Below are 26,696 nucleotides of genomic sequence, written 5' to 3' on the forward strand. Positions count from 1 at the left end.
TGGCCCAAAAGCGGACTATGACGTCGGAAAGGGTATACCATCGACGGAAATAAGAGGAATGAAAGAACTTTAATTTCGGCGGTGTTGGCACTGTTGCTTTGAGAGCGCAATGATTTCAGGCTTCCACCATGCTATTTACAAACACCATCGAACTTGTTTTTCGCAAGGTAACGACGTCACAAAGGGGAACCATAGGAGGGTGCCACCAAAACATCTCGCCGCTAATAGGGAGTATTCACTGGCGGCCATATCTGTGTGCGCGATTGCTGAGCGCGTGCTGTCGGCGAGCTTCCACAGTTCTCTTGCAACGTGCATTCCACACCATCAAGATTGCCGGTCTTAGCAGGCTATTAATGTAAGCTCGTTCTGAGCATGCGCCCTAAACATCGCCCTCAAATATGGCCGCCAGTGAATACTCCCTATTGCTGTATACCTTAGCATCAAGGATAATGCAGGGGTTGGTGTTGCACGCGCCACTTGTGCTGACCTCAGCAGTAGTAACTTTTCTAAAACAAATGGCATCTTGCACGCGCGTTCATCAATGCTTTATTTTGGTTACTTACTTCGAACCTTTTATACGGGGAAGGCGTGCGCGTGTGTGGCGCGTGGAACACCAATCCCAGCATTCTTCTTGATACTTGGGTAATATAGCAAATGGTCTCTTGGATTAAATTACATGGCGGTCATTTAAATGACTTTAATATAACAGAGTTCGATAGAATACCGAGAGCTGCGAAGAAATAATGTTAAAACGGTTTGTAAAGGTGAGCTTTTTTCCGCATGTTTCAAAGTCTGGTGAGCTCTTCTCCGCATCCACCGGATTTCCGGTGAGCTTTTTTCCGCCGGAGAACAGCGCAACACCGAGAGGCTCACGGCAGAAAGGTTTACCGAAAAACTGACAGACGCTCAGATAAACCCACTCAAGAATTATACGATCAAGCTTTTAAATTTAGTATTTGCGGCTCTACTCTGGGGGCCCTGTGGGGAGCACAAACGGAGATTTATACAATATTCGTATATTGCAGATACCAAAATAAATGAAGAAGCAGAAGCCCATAGTTTTGCAGAATGGGAATAATTAACAAAGCGATAGACACATCTTTTTCTATAAAGACATTGCCTCAACGCTGAGTTCTGTGAACATTAACGAAGTGACCTCGTCATTGCACCCGACGACTACAGAGAGCTCCCGAATTGTGTCAGCACCGATCACACCAGAAATGTTAAGTTACTACAAATTTAAAAAAAAATATGGAACAGAATGTTTCTTTTCACAGGCGGGCCATATCCGTGTGCGCTGCTGCTGAGCGCGTGCTGACGGCGAGCTTCCGCAGTCCTTTTGGAGCGTGCATTTAGCACCATCAAGGTTGCCGGTCTTAGCAGGCTATGAATGTGGGGATACGGTCCATTTGTCACATGCGCACTCGTCACAGGACGATTCGTCACACAGGAACATTCGTCATAGGATGACTCGTCACGCGGCCAACCGGTCCCACAATAGTTCGTCCCCCCAAAATGTGTTGTTCAATTTGGTTCGAGCGGACGAAGTGGCTCACCTCATATCTTAGTATGTCTATGGCTTCTGAACGTTTTAGCTTCTGGTTCGGTTCCGAACATTGAATGTTGGTTTGGCCTGAAAAAGTGGGTCACCTCTTATCTTAGCATGTTTCACTTCTCAAGGTCGAAGAATTAGTAACAGACGTTTTAGCGTCTGGGTCCGTCCCGAACGGTGAATGGGGAGGCAATATAAGAGCGACTATTTCTGAAATCAGACTACATTCAAAAGGATGGACGTGATCGCAACAGAGAGAGACGGAACCATGCAACTGAACTAGGGGTACTCGTACACATACGGCAGAAAGAATTCCGATACCTATTGGTTTTCTCGAAGAGGTGTATGCAAGGCAAAGTAAAAACTGATTTAGCTGCCAGTCGGAGTATTGCTCGTTCAAGCCAGCAACTTATACCCCTGTCAGACGGCAGCTAAAATGGCATTTACGCCAAATGACATTCAGGTTTTCAAATGACATTCAGGATGGGACCTGCCAGACGACAACTAAAATGACATTTAAGTGATGTCTATTACGATTACGATCGCAAATTCCTCTCGTGCACATAGAACACGTTTTCGTCAATAAACAATTTTAACACGGCAAAACACTTGTTTTTGTGTGTTTTGTCTGCTGGGACAAGAAAATATAACAAAAAACTGGGATAGAAAGTTGCGCTCACTAGTTTCTGACGAAAAAATAAAGCGAAGCGTGGGGCGAAATCCATTAGTCAACCTAACGTCGTCATAAGCCGATCCGTAAGCCGGGCCTCCCGCGCTCCGCCACTACAGCTGACAGCTTGCTCGCACAGTTCTTTCGTTAATTTCGGTAGTGCTTGCTTGCTCTGGTTGTCCCTCACGCTCGATCTTCGGCTGCCGTGCTCACTTCTACGTCTGCGAGGGATCCTGGATGCCGTATTGCGCTTCCGCCGTCACTATCACGGCGGTATGAATTGATCTTGGTTCGAGCGTCTCCCCTGTTGAGAACGCCGTCCATCATCTTCGTCGTAGAAGCATTCCGCGAGCTTCGGTTTGAAGACAGGCTACCGTACCTACTAACGTACCGCGTCTTCAAGCAGGCGTTTGGCTGATGCCGGCGATGTGAATGTGTGTCTGTGTTACATAGAGTGCTTGGTTGGCCAGGTGACTTGCCTGCATCTAACCACCCCAGTGACAAAGTGAGTCGGCGCTGCAAAGCCATACTCTCCTGCGGAGGACAGAACCATCGCCAACTTGCTCGTCGTGGGGCAAACCACTGCCAAGTGATCGCATCCCTCCGACGCGACTGGCCGAAGATCGTGAGCGCCGCCGCGACCGCTGAACGGTTAAACACACACGGGATAACCGAACTGCCCCAGGACTCCCTCAGGTCATAGAGAATCGCTGTAGGAATGCCACCTGGGACATCAAGTTTCAGCACCAGCGGCTACCAAAGCACAATAAAAATAGTAAGTACCCTTTTTGCAAAAAAATAAGTAAATAATAAAATAAAAAAAGTTTGAACTAGTAGAAATAATATCCCTAGATGTTTTTTTTAGCTCTTAGAAAATGCTGGCTATCTTGTTTCAAACTCACAAAATTAAAAAGAAAACAAAATTCACTTGTCTTCCTTTTACTGAATGTCACTCAAAACTAACTGATATGGCTCCTGTCAGCATTCTAAAGTTATTCGTTAATTCGCTTTAATGTGAATAAAACAACTGGATTGATCATCTTCCCAATTGTGCATCCTTGATGAGGTGAAAATGACTGAATAACTGTTTCTAGATACGAGACAAGAGTGCCAGCTTCTAGCACTGTAAATACTGTGTTTAGAAGCTATAGAATGTTTGCCATTCTGTGAAGTTTCAAAGAAATGTTCCAAGCTAGCTGTGTGGTGAAATTTTAACTGCTCTGCATCTCCATTGAATCTCCAATTTTAAGAATAATATGACTAAGGTGTAAGATATTTTATGCCTAGAGGACTGATGCATCTGTTGCAATGTTTCTATCCAACTACAGTGATTCCTCTGGCTCTCCTAGACCACTGCTACCAGTTCCAGTATCTCAATGTTGGGATGCTGAGGCAGTGTCGTGACCATGTTCCAGAGGTTGGCACTGGCGAGCACTCGGGAAGCAGTGGCGCCCCAGGCACATATGGTCAAAGTCAATGGGACCGCCGTGTCCCCATGGATCCTGTGTAACCACGTGTTCCTGATACCATCCAACATGCTCGAACCTTGCCCGATCCAGGACATCATCTTGTGCACGTCGATCGGTCAATTCCGTACATGCGACAACCCTCCCAGACTTCTCAGCATCACTCCCAACTTCTTATAGTGATGGATAAATTTCAGCCTACTGCTGACTTGGAGAATTAGAGTGGACACAGGGGCCATGGTTTCATTTACTTCATGCGTGAGTGAAGCTGAAGCTATGAGCATGAGCATGTTGCCCTGAACGATGCTACCACTACATGATCGTGCATGCTTGGTAGCGGCATTGAAAGCCTGGATCTTGCACTTAAAATGAAACGGAATCTTGCGTCGTGAGTGTTGTGTGTGTGCATCTGGCAACATCGGCGAGTCAGCAGAAGTCAAGCCAAGGCGAGTCAAGCTGGTTTTACCGAACCGTTTGTCATTCCGGGGACTCGTCGTAAACCATGTGCCTCTTGTGTAACTCCTCTTTTCTGCACGGCCAAGTCGGCTGCCTGAATAAAGATTTGGGCAACGACAAGAATGAAGAAATTCAAACTCCGAGGCACGCAACCACACTTTTTTGAGCAACGACAGCTTCGTGGCAACTTGGCAACGACGAGAGCATATGGCGAAGAAGGATGAGCCTAACGTTGTCATCATGGGGCGGCTGAGACACCTCGAAGAGCTCGACCCACAAAGATTGAAGCGTGGCCCCTGTACCAGGAGCGACTAAACTTTTTCTTCATTGTGCACAACATCGTCGAGGAGTCCCCAATATGCGCAGTCCTGTGCAGCGTTTGTGGACCGACAATCTACTCCGTCGTATGCTCGTTGTGTGTGCCAGTGGACTCCCTATGCGGTCATTGTGTTGGAGCTCACCGCCCACTTCACACCGTGCCTGTCAGTGATTGTTCAGTGCTTTGCGTTTCATAAGTGCAGCCAACAGCCTGGAGAAAGCATCGCGAATTTCGTCCCCGCCCCGCGCCGCTTCTCCGAACACTGCAACTTTGGTGAGACCTTGTCAGCCATGCTATAGGACCGTCTACTGTGTGGTGTCTTGGACAAAAGGGTGCAGCGTCGTCCCCTGGGCAAACCACTGTTGGAGTTCGAAAAGGCGTTTGAGGCTGCAGATCCTTTGCCTTTGTAGGATTTGCAGCAATGACATTGATTTCCGTCAACAGCTTAAAGGGATACTGAAGCGAAACTTGAAATACACCTATTATGGTCAGAAATAGGTTCAATATGATCAATGATATTCATAAATCATAATCGCGCGTTTGTATTTTGAACGGATGGCTATATTTTTCACCCTAATGGGCCCGATTGGGCGCGCGCTCAAAAATCGGCCATCGGAGAGCGCGATGCGTCTTGGAATATTGGGCGCATTCGTGACGTCACTTGTGCCAGACGGGAAAGGTTACGGCGTGAATGTTGTGGTTACGAGCGTTGCCACTTGGTGGCGCGTCGACGATTGACGACCTGTGACAACGTGGCCGTTTGAGATGTGCAAGGGCTGCACGCACGCTGCACCACGGCAAGTCGGCAACCACGGCAGCACTGACAAAACCAGCTCTGAGGCCGGATTCTCAAAGTGAACTCACGACGAAAAAAGTGCGTACGACAAATTTGAGAGAAAACCCGTACTCTCAAAACGAAATTGTCGTAACCTTTGCGCAGGTTACGACAGAATCCTACGACAGCTCCGAAGCTGTCTTACGCACTTTTTACGATCAAATCAACAAGGCCGACAGCGTCGCTCAGTTACTTGGTATGGGCCACCAACGGACATTTATTTTTCTACATGCTCTTCTCGTGCGTCCCGACTTCAACCAGCAAGAAAAAAGGAAGGAGTACTTAAAACAGACCACGACGATCAAGAACACAGGATCCACAAACACACGAGAAGAGCTACAACGGCCACGATTCTGCCGACCGAGCGAGCTCGGCAGAATATAGTAGGCCTAGCAGCAACATCGACTCGGCGCACCGTTGCTCTGGCGGTCCTTGGCCAAGACCGTCTGTCCATGACCGGCTGGCCTGCTGAATGGAATATGCCCGCGCGACCCTTGTGGACCCTTACCGGATGAGTAGTTTGATCCCTGAACTAAATTTCGGAGGTCAATATTTTCCCCCTGTCATCTCGATCTCCTTGTTTTCCGAGACAGCGGTGACGAACGCTGTCGTCGAAAAGGGACACTCATTGATTCTATCTCCTTGTTTTGTGTGATATAGAGCTCAAATAAACGCCATACGGATTACCTTCGCAACTCAGTATGTACACTGTTATTAGTATGCCATTTTTATTCTGACTCGACGCTACGTCACTGTCGAGCTATAGCAGTTCGTGGGAGCTACGCGATGTCGGTCTAACCTTTCTTTGCCGAGTGTCATGTCAGTATCGAGTTGCAATCGTAAAAGATCGGTCCAGAAGCGCTTACCGAAACGCGGTCTAACAGAGCGAATCCAGCACTTCGATCAAACGCGCGTGTCCGCTCCGAGTGTGAACAGGTATTTGCGTGGCTCTTGCTGACGCCCTCGTAGTTCAAACATATCCTTTTTAACGTCGGCTCGCAGCTCGCGACTCGCAGCATCTAATACCGGCCGTGCCAGAAGCATGCTCGGGTCGTGTCGTGCAAAGAGCCGCAAGGAGAACGATCTCACTGTGGCCAACTATGCTTTGGCTTTCTCCGCCAAGGCTTTGCAAACGCATTCAGGCCTAGGCTAATTCTGCCGGCACGCCGTTTGGCCGCAGAACGGCGCTGCTATTATGCCACAAGTGATGTCGCGAGAACTTCCCCCCATCCACCAGATGAGAATTTGAAATCGTTTAATTATGTTTAAAATTAGTTCTCCTGTGTTTTACAGCGCAATATTTATATTTCCGAGGTGGTGCCTGTCCCTAGCCCATATTTATGCAACAAGGTCGGCGCTAAAATTTCGTTTCACTACCCCTTTAAAGGGGCACTCAAGTGGATTCTGAGATCGTCTATTTATTGGCATAACTCAATCTATGGGCTTTAAGCATCCTGAAAAACCCAAGATAGCATTCAAGGGCCCAGCCGGTTTTCATATTAAAAATCCAATTAAAGATTGTGGCACGCCACCCTTTCTGTGCCGTAGCGCAGAACACCAGGGGGTGCCACCGGACGGGAAGGCAGCAGGGGAGGGCACGCGACAGACAGTCACGAGTGACGGCTTCGCGGCGGACTGATTTTTCAAAGGCGCACATGTTCGAAAATTTAGTGTGCTGGGAAGCCATTATTCGTAATTGGCTGTCACGTGCCCTCCCCTGCTGCCTTTCCGTCCGATGGCACCCTCTGGCGTTCTGCGCCACGGCACAGAAAGGAGGGCATGCCCCAATTTTTAATAGAATTTTAAATAGCGAGATTGGCCGCCCTTGTATGTAATTTCGGGTTTCTTAGGATGCTTAGAGTTCATAGACTGAGTTATGACAATACATAGACAATCTCAGAATCCACCTGAGTGCCCCTTTAAGACGATGACCGCCTTCTTTATTGAAAGTAGCTACCCACTCGGCGTTCTGCGCAATGCGAGCAGTCGCGTCTCTAACATTTCGCGGCACGACGCCCTATTTCCCCAACCAAGATCTAAACCACCATGCAGCCCCCTCATCATCACGTTCCATCCCTCCATATCCAGGCTCAGCAAACTAATCATGGAGACCACTTTCCACCTCGTAAACTCTACAGTTATTTCTAAAGCATCCGCCCTAACTTCCTATCGAAACCCAACTTACGATCCCTTCCAGTATGCAGCAACCACTCCGAAACCCCCTCATCTTTACGTTCCATCCCTCCATACCCAGGCTCAGCAAACTAATCATGGAGACCACTTTCCACCTCGTAGACTCTACAGTTATTTCTAAAGCACCCACCCTAACTTACCGTCGTCAGCCCAACTTACAATCCCTTCTAGTACACAGCAACCACTCCGAAACCCCCTCATCTCTACGTTCCGTCCCTTCATACCCAGGCTCGGCAAACTAATCATGGAGACCACTTCCCACCTCGTAGACTCTACAGTAGTTTCTAAAGCACCCGCCCTAACTTACCGTCGTCAGCCCAACTTACAATCCCTTCTAGTACACAGCAACCACTCCGAAACCCCCTCATCTCTACGTTCTGTCCCTCCATACCCAGGCTCGGCAAACTAATCATGGAAACCACTTCCCACTTCGTAGACTCTACAGTAGTTTCTAAAGCACCCGCCCTAACTTACCGTCGTCAGCCCAACTTATAATCCCTTCTAGTACATAGCAACCACTCCGAAACCTCCTCATCTTTATGTTCCATCCCTCCGTACCCAGGCTCGGCAAACTAATCATGGAGACCACTTCCCACCTCGTAGACTCTAAAGTTATTTTTAAAGCACCCACCCTAACTTACCGTCGTCAGCCCAACTTACAATCCCTTCTAGTACACAGCAACCACTCCAAAACCCCCTCATCTCTACGTTCTGTCCCTCCATACCCAGGCTCGGCAAACTAATCATGGAGACCACTTCCCACCTCGTAGACTCTACAGTAGTTTCTAAAGCACCCGCCCTAACTTACCGTCATCAGCCCAACTTACAATCCCTTCTAGTACACAGCAACCACTCCGAAACCCCCTCATCTCTACGTTCTGTCCCTCCATACCCAGGCTCGGCAAACTAATCATGGAGACCACTTCCCACCTCGTAGACTCTACAGTAGTTTCTAAAGCACCCGCCGTAACTTACCGTCGTCAGCCCAACTTACAATCCCTTCTAGTACACAGCAACCACTCCGAAACCCCCTCATCTCTACGTTCTGTCCCTCCATACCCAGGCTCGGCAAACTTATCATGGAAACCACTTCCCACTTCGTAGACTCTACAGTAGTTTCTAAAGCACCCGCCCTAACTTACCGTCGTCAGCCCAACTTACAATCCCTTCTAGTACATAGCAACCACTCCGAAACCCCCTCATCTTTATGTTCCATCCCTCCGTACCCAGGCTCGGCAAACTAATCATGGAGACCACTTCCCACCTCGTAGACTCTAAAGTTATTTTTAAAGCACCCACCCTAACTTCCTATCGACAGCCCAACTTACGATCCTTTCCAGTACGCAGCAACCAGTCCACAAAGCATCAGACTTTGCTCCCCGGTACCACGCCGTGCGGCACTCCGACATGTCTTGCGTGCAAACACACCGGCCCTCCTCTCAACCTGCCAATGAGAATTTCTCCGGCCCTTAAAAAGTGTCACAAATATTAGATAATGCTGCTCTCCACCTAGTGAAGACAGATCTGAGATATCATAATGACCACTGTGCCCAGTTACGCCAAAAGCTCACCGTCGCTAAAAGGCTCCTCAAGTCCCTTGACTCGTCTTTCCATTCTCACTCACGCAACCTTGTCGACAAAATTCTTTAGTCAACTCGTATCTCTATGCCGATGGTCTCGCCTGTAAATCAAGGAAACTAGACACTTTCTTGCCCCGAAATCATGAGGCTGCCGTCCAACGGAATGATGGTGTTGCCATACTTGACGATTTACCCGTCACTGCCCCTGAACACGTTATTTTATCAAAGGGCCTGTCCTTCGTCCCTGCACTTCGAAGCCGATCTGACCCTTTTGATCTGTCGTCTCCCCTTTTAGTATACCTGAAGAAGACCGTTTGGTTGAAACGTCATTCCACTTCTTTCCTTAGGCACTTCTTTTTCCCTTCATACCTCTAATAATATACAGACAGTGCCCGGCAGAACCCCAGATCTTTATATGGAAGAGCTCTTGAACGGCCTTGAAGAAGTGTAGGCTATTTCGGATGACATTCTCATCGGAGGACAAACGGGAGCTGAACACGACGATAGGCTGCCGAGGGTGCTGCAGCGCATCCAGGACAACGGCCTGTGTCTGAACGCTAACAAGTGCACTTTCCAAGTTGAGGAAGTATAGTAGCTGTGGTACCGTACCAACAAGGACGACGTCAGTCCTTCGGCCGAAAAGGTGAAGGCCACCAAGGAAGCTTCAGAATTGACGAACAAGACAGAACTAAAGTCATTCTTGGGAGCTCTGAACGTCTATGGTTGTTTTTTGAAGGTTGAAGGGGGCTGCCCATGAGTTGGAACCCTTTATCGCCCTCTGGATAAGGATAAGGTGTGGGCCTGGACGAAGATGGAAGGAGAGGTGTACAAGCGTGCCAAGGGTCTGCTAGAATCCTCAGATGTTCTAACACACTACGATGTGTCACGTCCCATAGTGCTGGCCTGCGATGCCTCTCCGTCCGGGCTGGAAGCTGTACTGAGCCAAGTGGGAAAAGATGGCATTAAAAGGCCTGCTTCGTCGGCCTGTTCTGGAACTTGTGGCATCATCACCGACATTGTCACTGGTATCTTAGGGTCACTACCAGTGGCAGCCCTGATGCTGGCTATTACACTGTCCTTGTCAGCCCCACAACGTTCTTTCATTGTGGCTTTTCCAATGTTACCTCACACAGGTTGCGCTTTCTGAAGTGCTTTTGCATTGCACGTCTGAAAACAAGTGAGGAGAATGTCACATAAGTGGCCATGGCTGCAAGAAACTGCACTTGTTATTTAGAGGCAGTGATCCCAGGAACTTATAGATTTTTCTGTAATGTAGCCAGATCACTTTGCCTACTTCTATGGTGGCCCCCAGCAGCAGATGTTTTCTGGAACATGTAGATATCTTAAGTAGCAACTGTGCAGCAACTGTTTTGTTTAAAATTTACTGTTTTGGAATAAAAATGTGCACCTATCATGTAAACATACGTAGCTTATTTAGCTTTGAAACAGAATGGGATTTTCCAACATCAAAGAAAGCTAGAAATAGACACAATCAGAGACTGACTTTATGCAGCATTTCTTTTTATTTCATTTTGGAGCACGTCAATGGGAATGTAAAAGCCGGTAAAAGGTCACGGTGGCGAATACCTACACTACGTTTATTAGAACAACAGACCACAATTTACAAGATTTGTACTACTTAAAAAAGAAAAATAACCTCTTTTTGACGTGTTGCATTCTTCCCAGAATCTCTACACGGCGGTAGTACATTTGACAAGGCATGTCAGCCAACCTCGGGAGCTGTTGCCTGCGCAACAAACGCGAAATTTAAAGCGCTGCTAGGCGCAGACAGCTATAATAGTATGAACCACTACCAAGCCGGTCGTGCAATGAACTCGTTCAAGGTACGCAGTGCTGCGACGACCCACACACGCAAAACAAACACTAGGCGGCCGTCCGCTCCTACGCCCACCGTCAAAGTTATATCTTACCCAAACATGTTCCTCGAGGTTTCGGTGTTGTGATGGACTGCGACATCTGTCTTGAAAACCGAGGGCTTCTAAAAACGCCCGAATGCCGGTGCAGAACCCGCCGTTCCGCTTCTGCTACCGAAGGCATTCGAGGTGCTCGTCTCACGTAGCTGTGCCGACGTCTCGCGGGTGGTATAATTAACAGGTGGCGTTTTCTTGCCGGCAGGCGCTCCTTCCGACATCGTAAAAACGCGCAAATGTTGAGCGTAACTGGAAATGGAACCAACAAACCAACAGCCGACCGAGGGCGAGGCGAGCTGCGAGCTCACGACAGTTACAGCGGTTCCACCTTGGCGGTTCAGCGCAGGGTTCAGAGCCATTAGGCCTACTAGATCGCTGGAGCCGTGAGTAGGTTAAACATTTAGAAACGTAAAGTGTGTGCAAAATATGCGTTGAACTAATTGTTTTCGTAATTAAAACGAAGTAAAAATTGTTTCCGCAATTAATGCCTTCTTTAAAAAAAAAAAATCCCGTCACATGTGCCGAGCGCTGCCGACGAGAGTACGCTTTGCGAACTCAGTTTACCTGAAATGGCATTTCGGTTGAATGCCATTCGAGTTGCCGTGTGGCAGTGCCTAAATGACATTTACACTGAATGCCATTTGGCGTAAATGCCATTTTAGCTGCCGTCTGACAGGGGTATTAGATCAACCTGCTGAAGAGTCCTAATATGATGAAAGGAAAAGCGGATGAGTATTGTAAGATTAGTTTTTCTAACCACTGGCTTATGTCACATTGGCAAGTCGTGAAACACCTCATCAGGGAAAGTGGGCGGTTCAAATTTACAATTTACTATCGTCCCCTGCCCGATCGATGTGACCAGTTGCCCGCATCACGAGTCATCCTGTGACGAATGTTCCTATGTGACGAATCGTCCTGTGACAAATCGTCCTGTGACGAGTGCGCATGTGACGAATCGTCCTCATCCCAATAATGTGAGCTCGTTCTGAGCATGCGCTCTAAACATCGCCCTCAAATATGGCGTCCAGTGAGTACCTCCTATATATTCCATAATGATTTTAGCCTTATTTTTGCAAGGCAGGAATTACTGTGCCTAGAGTGCCACAGGGCCTACATTTTTATTCGCGCGATCCTAATCTCCTGGGGACAAAACCGCTGTTCTGCCAGTGACGCCACGGCGAGGATAGAGCAACCAATCATTACACTGATTGCAAGCTCGTTCTCGCGGCTAATAGAGGCACCATATTGGCGCGGACGGCTTCCAACTTCGTTCTCAGTCGGAGTTGAAATTTCCACAAACCTCCGCGATGTTACAAAAAAAATGTTGACGAAACGACGAACATTTTATGCTCCCTCTTTGCTAAATCGTTTCCGAGACGGCTCTAAAAGTCTACTCAAAAAACTTTTTTTCCCTTTTTTTTTTTCTGAAATAGAAATATCTAGAAACTGAAATAAGGTATTCCCTGCTGAAACAAGGACTTTACCCGTCGGTGCACCGATCTCAGGTTTTTAAACTTGAATCGGTCATAGAATGCGACGAAGATCACTGCGAAGGTGGCCGCAGTACATGGCTCACTGATACACAAACATTCGACTTTATCTCAGTTTCGCTTGACATATAATTAACTCATTTCATTAAAAAATTAAAAAAAAAAACTCTACCTGTGATTTTGTAAAAAATATAATCATATGGCCTACAAATCAACCAGCGCACTTTTACTATGTGCAACAGCGTTTACTTATTTCAAGAGTGATTTGCGGTGGCGGCGTGTCGTCCGGACGAACAAAACAACAACGAATCCGGTGCTCGGTAAAATATGCTAGGGTCTTAGTGGCAATTCAGTTTTGAGAAGCGATTTATCGGAACACGTAATTATGGAACTTATTGTTTTAATAACTTGTTTAAAGCATAGGTTTGTCACAATAAAACTACGCTTTGATCAGTATGTACATAAGACGCAACGCTATCTAAACTTGTGGTTTTTAATTTTTTGGCATTTCGGCAGTACAACAGATAGTTCTGATTTCGTGTTATTTAGAAAACGCACACCGATTTAGGAATCGGGGCGACCGTTGAATACCGGTGCTCTAGAAAAGTAAGTTGGGACTCTAACGGCTGCTTATGGTATCGGGAACTGGTTCATTTTGTTTCTTTTTTCGCACAAAGAGGTCAGACACTTTTTAGAGTAAGTAGCTTTATTTCTTAAAGCACTGCTCCGGGGGAATGAAAAGTAGGCTCTGAGGGGCCGTTATTTAGGACGCAACACCATTCTGACTCGTGGTAGATTATTTCGCAACATTATGACACGACACATGGCACATTTCGTTTTGTAATCACGATATGGCATATTTCATTTTTGTAATGACGATATCAATAGTCTAGATGTTATTTGGAAATCGTATCGTACGAAAAACCTCGGAACGCGAAGAATCGAGCCAAATGAATCCAAAGTGTCAGGCAGCTAAATGAGCCGTTCTCTAACTGCGTTTTTTTGTTTTTTTTCCTAGTCCGCTAAGAATAAGACAAAAAGTCCCTTCGCGATGGCCTCGGAGGCCAACACTCCCCGCTATCCTCTTTTTGAACGAATAAAATACAAAGCCATTCTCGCAGCTCACAGGGTGCAGAGTAGGGTGACCACCTTCCTGCCGGTAGAATGCGGGACACCCTGACCGGGGGGAGGGGGGGGGGGGGGGGAGGAGAGGGGAGGGAGGGAGGGAGGGAGGGAGGGAGAGAGTAAGAGGAGGACGGTATTTTCACGACTCAAGAAATAAGTATTAAGGGAAATTCACTAACGCGCACACCCCGAAATCCTGTGCTGTCCGAAAGCGTATTATACACCTGAAAATTGTACGCGGCAATTAAACTAAGATAAGTTTCACTCACAGTGATATACTTTTGTTTATTTGTAATGGTAAATATTTTATTAAAAGTATCTAAGTTGAAAACATAAAGACCGACTGCACCAGACCTGAATGCATCAAAAGGAAATAAAAAACAGTAAATATTTTTCGGCTTATTGTTTCCTGTCGATACTTACTCTTATATTAACATGCTCCTACACAAAAATAAAACCTTATGTTGTTGTTTTTTTGGCCGTTGTGAGTTGCAGGTTTTTTTACTTCTGTGGCCGGTCTTCACAAAAAAAAAAAAAAAGAAGCTTTCCACAACAACCTTTTTGCATGATACAGTATGATTTGCAACTAATTACAATAGTTTATTTTTCAGCTTTTGGCGAGCAATTTTCGCTCGCAATATTTTGCCATCAAGGGGAGAGGCACACCGGCGCATGTGCGTCAGTCTCCTGCAAGAACTACGGTTGCTTCCCGCAGTGCTTGGCAAGAAAATGCCATACCATCGAGATTCACATTTATCAGCGACCTCCGCGGTTCCCCGTTGCCCGTTGTTCGGAAGCGCCATAATTTGCGCAGTGAATGTTACGACAATGTGAAATGCGGGACATTTTGAAGATTTGGGAATTTCTTGCGGGACGCGGGACACGAGCCCTCAATGCGGGACAGTCCCGCGAGTCGCGGGACGGGTGGTCACCCTAGCGCAGAGCCTTCTGCAGGGCGGTGGGACGGGATGGGTACGGTTAAGTAGGGGGCTTTCAGGGTCAAGCCGTCCGCTGATAACCGGAACAAAAAGTCGAGTGTTTTCTTTATTTTTATTTGGAAGTAGAACTATATCGCGTAAGCAGTGGAGTGGAAAGGCTTCCCCCCCAGAGCCATCTGGATTTTGAAAAAGTTCCTATCGGAGATGAAATTCTACCGCTCGGCGACGCGTGTGGCAATATGGCACGGTTTTCTCCTCCCAGCGAACGCGCCGAGGAGGAAAATGGGTTTTGGACGCAATCCTGAAAGCGCCGTTGTGGCTGCTCGGCGCATCAACTTGAAATATCATTTTTGTTTCGTGATCCTGCAGTCCGAATGAAGACGATATATATACATATATATATTTTTTTTCGAATACAGAACCAGTTTAGTTTTCCTTTAAGGCTGGTTCAAAGCTTCACACTCGCCACTTCTTGTGAACGGTAGACTCCGCCGTAGCGCAACCGGTCGTAAGCACATAGTAGGCTTAAAATCCGGTTTTAAGCCTTTCCGGTCGTAAGCAGTCGCAAATACGTGAACCAGCCTTTGCTACAGTCATTAACAACTTAAAAAAAAAACGTAGGGGGTGGCGAGACCCGGGGGGTCTTATCATTCCTATACAACCAGTGAGCTGCGGCAACGGCCGATTAGGAGGCCGAATAACGAATCACTAAGAAACAAGTGTGAACATAATAACCCACATCCTGTGTTTCTTAACTTGTCAGTAACTAGATGTACAAGTGTTCGCGGCGTTGAGAGGCTCGGTTCAGGCTTATCTGTGGTTTCCAAGGCAAGTGTATATTAGTATGCCATCAGGGCACGGCGGCTTACGATCAGTCCAAAGGAAACCATGGATACCGCCAAACTGCTGAGCCTTGCGCTGCTGATGAGATAGATCGTTCACCCATATAAATAAGGCTACGATCGGATTGTAGCTCGGACTGATGTTACCCTAGCTGGTATGTGCGCTGCTTGAAGCGTTAAATCAATTACCGGCGAGCAAACGAACTATCGTATTTTTTTCGGATTGAAGTCGGCATCCGGTGTATAATCTGGACAAACAGATTTTTGACTAAAAAAGCAATTTTTTATATACTCTACAGTTGGTGCATAGTCCGGGCCTGTGCACCTAATATGCACAACATACCCTGACAAGTGTTTCCTGTATTAGCTCATGAAGAAGCTTATATAATACATCTATCATCCTTAACATGCTATATCATTCGCCAAATCCATCACGCCTTGTCACAAAGAACGATATAAAAAACAGAAATCATTCTATAGTTTGCACCGGGAAAACAATTACAGGAGGACACCTAAGTTTCGCTATTATGAGTGGGACGCGATAGCTAAACATATAAACCCCTGCTCATTCCCAAGTTGCGCAAGCGTATCTGCACGGCCTCGAGGAAGAAGGAAATGCCGTCTCGAACGGCTACAAAAATATGCTCTCTGGTAGAAACACCCCATCGGCCTTAGGCCCAGTTCTCTCCGATTCTTCGCATTCCGTCTCCCGTGAGCAAAAAGTCACACTGCTACCTCTCCCAACTCCTCTTCCTCAACTCCGGATTCCTTCATGCCGACATGTCTGCTAGGTCTTACATTGCCGCGGACTTCCGAAAGGCTCTTAAGGACGTGATCCACCTAAAAGATATTAAAATCTCTGGGCAATTTTAAATGAGCCAAGTGTGGAGGGTTACGTGCGTCAACGGCATTGCCAACAAAAAGCTTTCCCTTCGTGGCGAGCTGCTTGCGAAAGGCAAGAAGTGCCTGGTTCTCGACCCAAGTACATGGGAACTCAAGATAAAGCTGCATGGCTGCCGAATTACCTTGAAGACAAGTACATCGTCGAAGCCCCGACGCCTTTTGGCACAGTGCATAGCATATGCCGAGAGAAATGGCGTTGCTCCGGCACGAAGCACATGAACACACTAAACAAGGAAGTTAACCCGACTTTGTACGAAGGGATGACGACGGAGAGGATTCAGTACCTACTTAAGGTGCATGGATGTCACCCTCTTGTTGTTGTCCCAGGATAACTCCTCTCTGACTCAGATGCAACCGGGTAGATCATGTCCGTCGGCAGTGCAGAACACTACGCTGCTTTAAGTGTGGATGCTACGGAGATATCGATGACACCTGTGTCACAACTTACGCAAGTAAGCTTTGAGGAGCTGTGTCCCGGGAGGCCGAAGCTGAGCTTCTGGTAGATGCATCGGACGTTGTCGACGCTTCGGTACACGCTCACCTCGCCACATCGTTCTTGAGGACCGATGAAAGTGACACCCCTGCTGCAGTGACTGACCCCGGTGTTAACAAGAACGACTCATGCCTCCTACCAGAAACAAATCCTCACCTGGTGATGGCGATGACAACTCATCAACTACGACAGTCATCGGGGGCGAAGGTTGCATCTTACCAAATCTTACCAGAAGGACTTGGCCATCAGGACTTTGTGCCTCTGGATGAGAGACCCCTTACACGTCCCTGGAAAGATCGGAAGCAGGGAGGCTCTAGATACCAACCCTACCATAAGCCACGAGGTAACCAAAAAGCGCTCGAAGACAACCAGAGTGCGGACTTCAAATCACCTTAAAGTAGTCTCATATACCCTGCCCTTCCTTTATATTTTACCACCTTAAATGTGAGGAATCTAAGGTACAGACGGAAATAGTGACAACTTTCAAGGCTCTTAAATTATGAACGCGTTGATGTAGCAGCCGTGCAAGAGACTAAATTCTGAATAGGTGAAGACATTGCACTGGCTTTAGGACCCTTCAAAGACGAGTTGCTTCCTTAGAAAACCGTGGGGCTTTTTAAAGGGCCCCTGAAAAGAAAAAAAAAATCTTTTTTAAACGTCTGGTTGGGACACTCAAGTCCAAAAATTAATTTAACGCAAAAAAAATAGAGCAATATAGATGGCGAGAGACACAATTTAGTTGGTGGTCACCTCCTTTCCACTTGTTTTCTCTCGGCATTTCGGGCGCGTGGAGGCGAGGTGGATCGGCCTCGCCTTCATGTTGAAGTGGAGAGAGCGCATGACCATCTCGTTGAGGTCGAAAGACCGAGGCCGTGTTCCAAAATTTACTCGATCTTACTCCAGTGTAAGAGTTTTGTACCTTGGCGTTCCAAAACCTACCCGCGTCCAGCGCTCTTCAATCTGTGTTGTCACGTGTCGCGACCCGCCGTAGTAACTCCGGTTCATTTGGGTAAGATTTGGAACACAGCCCGAATGACCATTCCTGACGTCATGGACTCGGGGCGCATATATTCAAATAAATCTCCCGCCGTCAATATTGATCTTTTTGTTTTCGCGTCAAATTTATTTTTTGACGCGGGTGTCCCAACTAGACTGTTTTAATTTTTTTCTTCCGGGGCTTTTTAAAGGGGGTTGCTGACACGTTTGACCTCCTAAAGGCACGCTTGCAGTAGAGTATTGTTTTACATTAAACGCAAAGAACTTTAAATGGCAATAATTGAAAGCTTTTCCTGCCCCATTTTATCGAAGTCACTTCCTCGTCAATCCCCAGGATGATGTTCTTAAGGGAGTAAAGAAGATGATTGCACCACCGTAAACAGTCCGTCCTTTTCAAATTCCAAACCTCCACCTTACCGGTTAAAACTTGACTAGAGAGTATAGGAATATTTGTTTGATGGTTTCTTAACTGCATTTTGTGCAATAAACCCGAAACGATAGAACGCTGCTTTATTTACTGCAACTATGCATTCTTCTCGGATGCCCTTCAGTGAACACTAAAAAAACACTTCGACATCACCGACCAAAATATTCGCTTTCTTCTATTTTCAAAAGGGTGAGATTCTTCCTTACGACTAATTCGTGCTTATAAGCCTCCACAGTTTGTGGAAATGCAGAATGATTGATCGAAATGCTGAAGCGCCTCGTACAACCGCGTAATTTTTTGTAGAACAAATGGCTCAACTACACAGCGTTTACGCGGCACAAGCTGTACAGCCAGACTGGCTTCCACTGTTAGACGCATGTATAGGATTGCCAGATTTTTTTGTTGCGTCTTTCGTGCGTGCGTGTTATTTTTTTTTAGTTTTATATTTTATATGTAAATTGTTTCAGTCAAGTTTGAACAGACTTATTATTTCTGAAGACCGTTAGATTTGAATGTTGTATGTCTATTTGTACTTGCATTTGTGTGCACTAAGTCAAATATTCAACTGTGAAATATGCCATTGCATTAACGCCCAATGAATGTGCTTTTTATGTGCATCTTCTAATTGGGATGTATATACGTACACATATGCATGAATGTTTAAACTAAACTGCCTCTTTGTCAGATAACTTCCATGTAATCAAAATTTTAAAAAAAAACATTGTTTGCGTTGCCTAGTGGGTAGCATGTCTGGCTCGTCATCGAAGGGTCGTGGGTTCGGATCCCACCCCCGCCTCAAATTCTTCAATTTGTTTCTTTTAAGGCAAGTGAATTACTTTATAAAGCTAAATAATTCGAGACACGCCGCGACTTTTAATTCGCATTACACGTCATGTTTTAATCTCTTTCATTCCAAGCATGACGTCACGTTTCCCGTGAACGTTGTGGGTTGTTGAAAAGTTTCGCCCGAGGTCTCGTGGCTGTGACGTCCTGACCCTATCGACCAATCAGGATTTTCCGAAAAAATAGTCAGAGCGCAGGCGAGCTGGTGTAAGTTGAACATGATTGTAAACCTGAGACTGGGGCAGAAAAGAGAACACAACAGAAGATAGAAAAAAGAGGAGGCAACGTCTGAAAAAGAGGAGACGTTGCCTCCTCTTTTTCTACCTTCTGTTGTGTTCTCTTTTCTGCCCCAGTCTCAGGTTTACAATCATGTTCAGGATTTTCCCCTCGCAACGCCAACGCCGGCCTTTCTGCGACACGAACTCCTTAGAGCTCTCGCTTTAAAATGTCCACTTTTAAACGTGTATATAGTCCACGGGCTATAGTCGGAAAAATACGGTATAAGATTCCGACCGAATCAAACGAATGTGAGAACTCCTTACGGGAAATATAAATCCGATCGATGAAATGAAAGCCGCGTCATCTTCCGGACTGACCCCATAATTAACGTGACAATAAACGGAGTACGAAGTCCCCGGACCGTTTGCAAGAGACGGATTTATGATGCGTGTCCAAAACCCCTAGTGTCACCGTAAGCGGAGCAAACGGTGCCGGCTGCTAATGAAGTGTACCTTCTCGTCTCCCCGCAGGCTTTCATCTTCCGAGTGATGGAGCATCCGGCCCTCCCGGGATTCTTCCAGTGCGTGACCTTCGCTTCCTTTCCATCGCCATGGCACGAGCGAGCCTACAATCTCTTCTGCCTCCTCGTCCTCTACGGCGTGCCGCTGTCCGCCATCTTGGTCTGCTACAGCCGAATCCTCTGGGAGATTCACCGCCAGTCCAGGGAGCCTTGTGGTAAAGCATACCCTTGCCGCCCTCGGTTCGATTAACTCTTCCCATGCCCTTCTCTGTTCCACACAAAGTTCGACCACAGCCAACACTGCGATCACGTGGAGTCAATAGGGCAGCGACAAAAGTGTCCCGTCATGGCGCTCATTGCCTTTTTACATTTGTCATCACCGACTAAAGCAATCACGCGGAGTTATGGTGCCACGATCGATCCTGCGTTATTTTTTTGCGCGTGATTGATATAGTCGGCGGTTTCAAACCAACAAAGACGAGTGCCGTGACTACGCACTTTTTGTTCTACTTTATTGGCTTAAAATGAAACGGGTGCAGTTTTGTTCATTCAATGAGAGTCCAGGCCTGGCCGACACCAGTTACTCTTACCGGACCCAGCCCAACAGCGTTCCTAAACACCCAAGGTTTCAGTGATGTGTAACATTGTGAGACAGCGATATATAACTTGTACGACCGTGACAGAGCCACGACTTCATTCTTTGGTTGCGTAATGAAGTATGATTCGGTGTAAATGAAACCCAATTGACACCGGGGTGACCCAACTTAAATTATAGGTAGGCAAATCCCGATTCTGTTTAACCTATCACTAGATACAACCATTCCAAACTACACTGAACCCGACTAAAAAAGTATTGCACACTTAACTACCTAACGATAATCGAAATTTTTTTCAATAGCATCATCTTCACTTGGAATGGTAAAACCTGGCTATTTACATCACATATTTTCCCTCATCGGCCTCCCACCAATCCATTTCAACCCGAACCTAATTTTGCGAGTTTGCACTAAATTGCCACCCAAAGCAACCAAACCCGACCCTATCCAACCCAACCCCATCTGACCTGACCCGTCCTGACCAGACGAATCCAACCCGACCTCGACACCAACCCGACCCGGCCCGACCCGACCCAACCCGACCCGACCCGACCCGACCCAACCCGACCCGACCCAACCCGACCCGACCCAACCCGACCCGACCCGACCCGACCCGACCCGACCCGACCCGACCCGACCCGACCCGACCCGACCCGACCCAAGAAGACTCGACCCCTGCAGGTCCGATGTAAAAAAAAAAAGCTTTTATTTCGCCAATCGGTGCATCAGAGTTTAGGAAATTCTTGTTTGGCCAATCCCGAAACTTTTCAATAAAATCGTATCGTTTTCTGTTTACTCCAATCCAAGCCCTAATGTCCAACCGTGTTCTCTTTTTCTCGGACCGACAGCCGATCAGCTCAACGGATTCAAGTCACCCGGCGGCAGCCTCCGGCTCCGACGTTCCGACATGCGCCAGATGCACCGGGCGCGGTACCGCACCCTCCGGCTCACCGTCATCATCGTGCTGGCCTTCTTCTGGTGTTGGACCCCTTACGTGACCATGGTGCTCTGGTACCAGTTCGACCCGGACGGTGCCGAGCACGTCAACGCCTATCTGCAGTCGTCCCTCTTCATGTTCGCCGTGTCCAACTCGTCCGTGAATCCGCTCGTGTACGGCAGCTACACGACGGGCTTCAAGAACCTGTCGGCAAAGTTGAAGTGCTGCTGGAGCGGTGGCGCCAGGACTGCACAGTGCGGGCCGTCTTCGAAGCACACCGTTGACTTTTGGGTCGCCAAGAGGTAGAAAAGGGAAAATAAAGTACGAAAAAGAAAAAATGAGAGACGTTTACAGTTCCCTGTAAGGCCAAATTAGAGCCTAGCTCTGGAGGAGGAGGAGGCGAGGGTACGGAGAGGATGGTATGCAACTCCTCTTTCGTACCCTCTCCTACACCCTTCCTTCTCCTCCCGATCCTCCCCTCCTCGTCCCTCTCCTCCTCCTCCTTTCCTCCTCTCCCTCCTTCCTGCCTCGCGACCCTAGTTACCCCCGTGACGTCACGTGTGACGTCATTATGAGAAACGTCCCATAATGCAACGCGCGGTTACGCCGACGGCGACGCCCGCTCAAGCCGGAAACGGGCGCCTAAGAGTTGCGCCCTAAAATTGCGGCGAGATCGATAGCGTCGATAATGTCTATACACCAACACACTGTTTACACGCGTTTCCCCCACCAGGGGTGGGCCTTGCGTGTGCGCAAGAAACCAGATCTAAGATAAGTGAAACGCTTGCGCACGCGCAGTACCGACAGCAGCATCACCGCACTGGCGCCACGTCAGAGGGTTGAGATAATGTAAACCCCAAGTTGCCGAGGTTTCTTTTTTCTCTTTTTCTTTAGATTTTCGGTTTTGGTTATAGGGCGGTATTACGAAACGCCTTTTCCTTGGCGGTAAGACGCCTTACACCATGTTGATAAAGAGCGTCTGCCGCCTTCGCTGATCGCAGTGAAGTGATCGGTCCCAGTCATTTTGGAGCACCTTTTGGAGCAGCAAAAGGAACTTCTGAAGCGTAAGTTTACAGTTCATCTTCGTTCCTACCCCTGCAAGTATTATATGCTAGAATTAACCTATTGGCCATGTCCATCAAAAGATATGGTACACTTTGTCTTTCTACTTCTGTGCTACGTTCTGTTAGCATCGATTGCACAACAAGTTTGGTTCCCTCAAACACCGAACCAGCTGTTTCGTGTAAGTATTAGGCACAAAGACAATATTCTTAATGATGAAGAACAGTATGACCTGTTGCTAATTGTTGTTTTAGTTACAGAGCCCAAGGTGATCCAACTAGTCTACTCCACAGAAAATAAAACAAAAAAAATATTGAGTACCCAAGTTGATGTTTCCGTGAAACCCTAAAGGTTGTAATAAAACTACAATTAATAATTCAGATAAAAAATTCTGAGGATGAGGTGTGCATGCGAAAGCATGAATGTCGTTCTTTCGCTCCCTTAGTTTGTGTGCAGTGTACCGGTGTGGACGCGTCCACCTTTCGCTACTGCCCAGGTTGCGGCCACCGACGATATAGATGCCTCAAGCGTCGTCGCCACGTTCCTCGGCGCCTAGAGGAGCAGAAGCGAGAGGATCTGGTAGCAAAGAGCATCAAAGAGCCATTTCTCAGAGCACTTGGACGTCAGCGCACTGCTTTTGCAGCGGCGAGGAGCCGAAACGAACTTGTTCCCTCGGGAGAAGTGTGTTTCGGCGTCTCGCCGCAGCGGGGCGCCAGTCACGTGGCTCTCCTCTCGTCCGTTGTCCACCGCTCCACCTGTTCCATTGCGGCGGCCGCTTCTCGTGGCGATCTGTCAGGCTTTGTCAGTATAAAGGAGGCTATGCAACTTCCAAACCAGAGCTCGGTGCCATCTGACCTCCCAGTGTGCTCTTGTCTCCTCCTTTCCCTCAGTTTCTATCTGTATACAGAGTAACCTGTCACTAATAAATTCGGTTCGCCTCGCTAAGACATAGAGGTCCACGAGCAACTGCTCATTCCATGCACTCAAAATGTCAACCGCACGAAGATCAATTGGTTCTATGCTTTTTCCAGAATCCAGTGACTTTAGGTATATGGCGATCCGAAGACGCAGTTAGGCCTACACTTGACCTTGCGAAACTTTGACGATGAGAAGCGCGTTTCGAGACGGGTGTCTACCATATTTGGTCACACTCGGTCGAAATTCGGATTCGACCGACGACCCCGTCATAAAATACCGAAAGACTTTATGGCAGGGTCGTGTCAGACGATTCCCCCGAAATAGATCGTCAATTTCATATTTTATTGCAGTATCTCTCTATTGTAGATGGGCGTTTATTCGGGACTCTACGGTACTAAAATGGGAAACATTTTTTTATGCGATTGGTCCAATAAACATATAAGAACTTCTACACAATATAAGTATACGACAAACTACGCCTGGATAAAAGGAAAAAGCTGTTCACTCGCGAACGTTGTCATCAAACAATACTGTCCACAGACCTATAGATGTTGAGAAAATCTTCTTAGAAACAAAACTGGAAAGGTTTCTGTCCTGACTCAACCTTTCTCGTTACGTTAGAGAAGACTGAGCAAGGGACTGCCAAGATCGACACGTTTTCGTCTCTGTATCCACAAAAAATCCGTCAAGGACGGAGAACATTATTGCTTAATTACAAATTTTAGAGTTGTATTTAAGTTCTTAAAGGTGCCTTGAAGAGGTTTCTAAGATCGCCTGAACATTGTCACGAATAAAAACACAAACTTGATTCATAAAACTTAAAATGAACCTATAATGCGACGAACTTGTGCCGAGAAACAAAGTAGCAAAGACTACGTACTTTGATGGCGACGGAAAAACGACTGTCTACAGCATCCATGCGAAGCTCCTTTTGTAAGCGCCGAACATCTAAAAGTTTTCTAGCTAAAAAAAAAAAAAAAAATACATGATTTTTGAGTCATCTGGAACATTCCAGTCATGCAAACAAAAGAGAGATAAAAAGGGCAAGCGCTGACGTTTAGCTAAACATCCAAGAAATCCATAAATTGTAACGATGCGCGGCCTATTTTCCTGTTAAGAAAGCAATCAAAGATCGATCAGTAACTCCCTGTGCATCTACGATCAAAATTAATTTAAGGCCACGTAATATAGTCCGATTTTCAATAATTAAGTACTGCTTTATTCTTTCTGCTCTGTGTGAAGATACTTGTTCTACGTTCAAAACATCACCTGCACGTTCGAAATCTTTGAGAACATGTCCCGAATAAAAGGTGTCCGGCAAAGAAAAGAATAATAAAAAAAAAACACCTTTCATAGCCCACGTACTTCATTATATACGTTTTGAATGTTTTTAACCGCTCGTAAAATGCAAGACGGGGTCATTTTCATATTTTGACAGGACTGGCATATTAGCAATATATAAGCGTCACCAAAATGCTGGCGAGCCTTGAACACACTCTATGTTCCTTTCGATCGTTATTTTGCTTAAAATCCTCGCTTGTTTTTACACACCTGCTGTGGAACAAAGGTTCGGACCAGAAATATAGCAAAGTTAACAACGTTCGTTGATGAAGAAAAAAAAAAAACGCGCTAACTAAAGCAATTATACTTTTACAGTGTTAAAAAAATACATAATATTCGGTACCGTCCAAATAACAAAAGTGCTCTGTGTTATTTTCCGGCGAAGAGACAAAATGCAAGCGCGTTTTTCCGTAGGAATGCACAGGAGCATCGTAAGACTAGACTTGTTGCTGTCTGCTTCAATTTGCGTCCCGGAAGTCGCACAGACACTAGAGCGCCGGTTGAAACTTTAGCGTACATTATAATAGAGAGTTTTAGTAGAGAGTTTTCGAATAGCGTAAAGACCCTTGCGTCAGCACTGCGTACAACGGACTCAAGCTGTCGACGTAACGTTATGGAACGCGTTGTACGCGCACTTTTAGTATAGCGGGAGGCAAACGCGTACGTAAAGACTTGCAGCGCCATCTAGATGTGCTCCTGCGAACTGCTTCAAACAATCCAAGGCGGGCATAGAGTTATTATAATGTACGCTAGAGGTTCAAGTGGCGCTAGTGTGCTGACGCAAATTGAAGCAGACAGCAACCAGTCGAAAATTGACTTCCGGTAATGCATTTCTATGGGAAAAAGTGAGTGCATTTTCTCCCTGCGCTCGATCATAAGAGCAAATATTCCATATAATCCGCACGTGCTAGGTAGCTTGGAACATTTCTCAGCCAGGCCAACGAAATAATTGGTCAGTTACGGCGTTTTTCTTTCAAATTCATCGCATTAAAAACTGCGCTAAAACGGCTTCGTACATGTATTTATGTGCACTGTCGGACACTCTTAGCGCGAACACGACGTCGGCGATTTTCAGCCTGGGGGGTATACGTGCCAAAAGAACGAAGGACATCTGGAAATTAAGAAAGACGGCAAGAACTACGCAGCAGCGCTGGATCAGTAACTACATGTGCATATACGATCAAAATAAATTGAAGGCCACGTAATCTATTCCGATTTTAAATAAGTACCGCTTTATTCTTTCTGCTCTGAGCGAAGCTGCTTGTTTTACATTCAAAATATTACCCGCACGCTCGAAATCTTTGAGAACAAGTGCTTGATAAAAGCTGCCCGGCAGAGAAAACAACACGAAGAGACACCTTTCATAGCCCACGTACTTTATACTTTATTTGAATGTCTTTATCCGCTCATGCACGACAGGGTCATTTCCATATAGTGACAGGACTGGCATATTATCAATATATAAACGTCACCGGAATACTGGCGAGCCTTGAACACACTCTACATTCTTTTCGATTGTAATTTTGCTTCGAATCGTCGCTTGTTTTTACACATCTGCTGCGGAACACACGTTTGGGACTGGAATGTAGCAAAGTTAAACATCGTTCACTGATGAAGAAAAATGCGCTAACTAAAGGAATTACACATTTAAGGCCGGTTCTCACATGCAGCGAAGCGCTGATGTAGCGCTCCTCACGTGCCATCAGCTACTTATCGTATGCCATGAGCAACAGTTTTGACGGTGCGATACAAAGCTGGTGAACGCTGCCGTCAGCACGTGCTTAGCGCGAGGTTAGCGCTATGCTTGTAGCGCTCCGCTGCATGTGTGAACGGGCCTTTACAGTGTTAATCAAGGTACATACTATTTGGTACGACCCAAATAGCCGAAGTGTTCCGTGTTATTTTTCGGTGAAGAGGCACAATGCACGCGCGTTTTCCCATAGGAATGCACAGGAGCACCGCAAAAGTAGTCTGGTTGCTGTCTGCTTCAATTTGCGTCACGGACGTCGCATAGACACTAGGGAGTTTTCGTAGACCGCGTTGC

At 46.8% G+C, this 26,696-nt stretch overlaps 1 protein-coding gene across 1 annotated transcript in view; it reads left to right on the plus strand.

The window, feature by feature from the left end:
- LOC8023553 (gonadotropin-releasing hormone II receptor) overlaps nucleotides 1–21,637 on the plus strand; it is a 139,002-nt gene extending 117,365 nt beyond the window's left edge. Inside the window, exons 2-3 of the mRNA XM_029989298.4 lie at nucleotides 19,809–20,013; nucleotides 21,243–21,637. Of these exons, the coding sequence (XP_029845158.4) occupies nucleotides 19,809–20,013; nucleotides 21,243–21,637 (600 nt within the window). The remainder of the gene's footprint in view (nucleotides 1–19,808; nucleotides 20,014–21,242) is intronic.
- The last annotated feature ends 5,059 nt before the right edge of the window (nucleotides 21,638–26,696 follow it).

The sequence above is a fragment of the Ixodes scapularis genome, unplaced genomic scaffold (assembly GCF_016920785.2).
Source record: "Ixodes scapularis isolate PalLabHiFi unplaced genomic scaffold, ASM1692078v2 PGA_scaffold11__112_contigs__length_91849675, whole genome shotgun sequence".
Lineage (NCBI taxonomy): Eukaryota > Metazoa > Arthropoda > Arachnida > Ixodida > Ixodidae > Ixodes > Ixodes scapularis.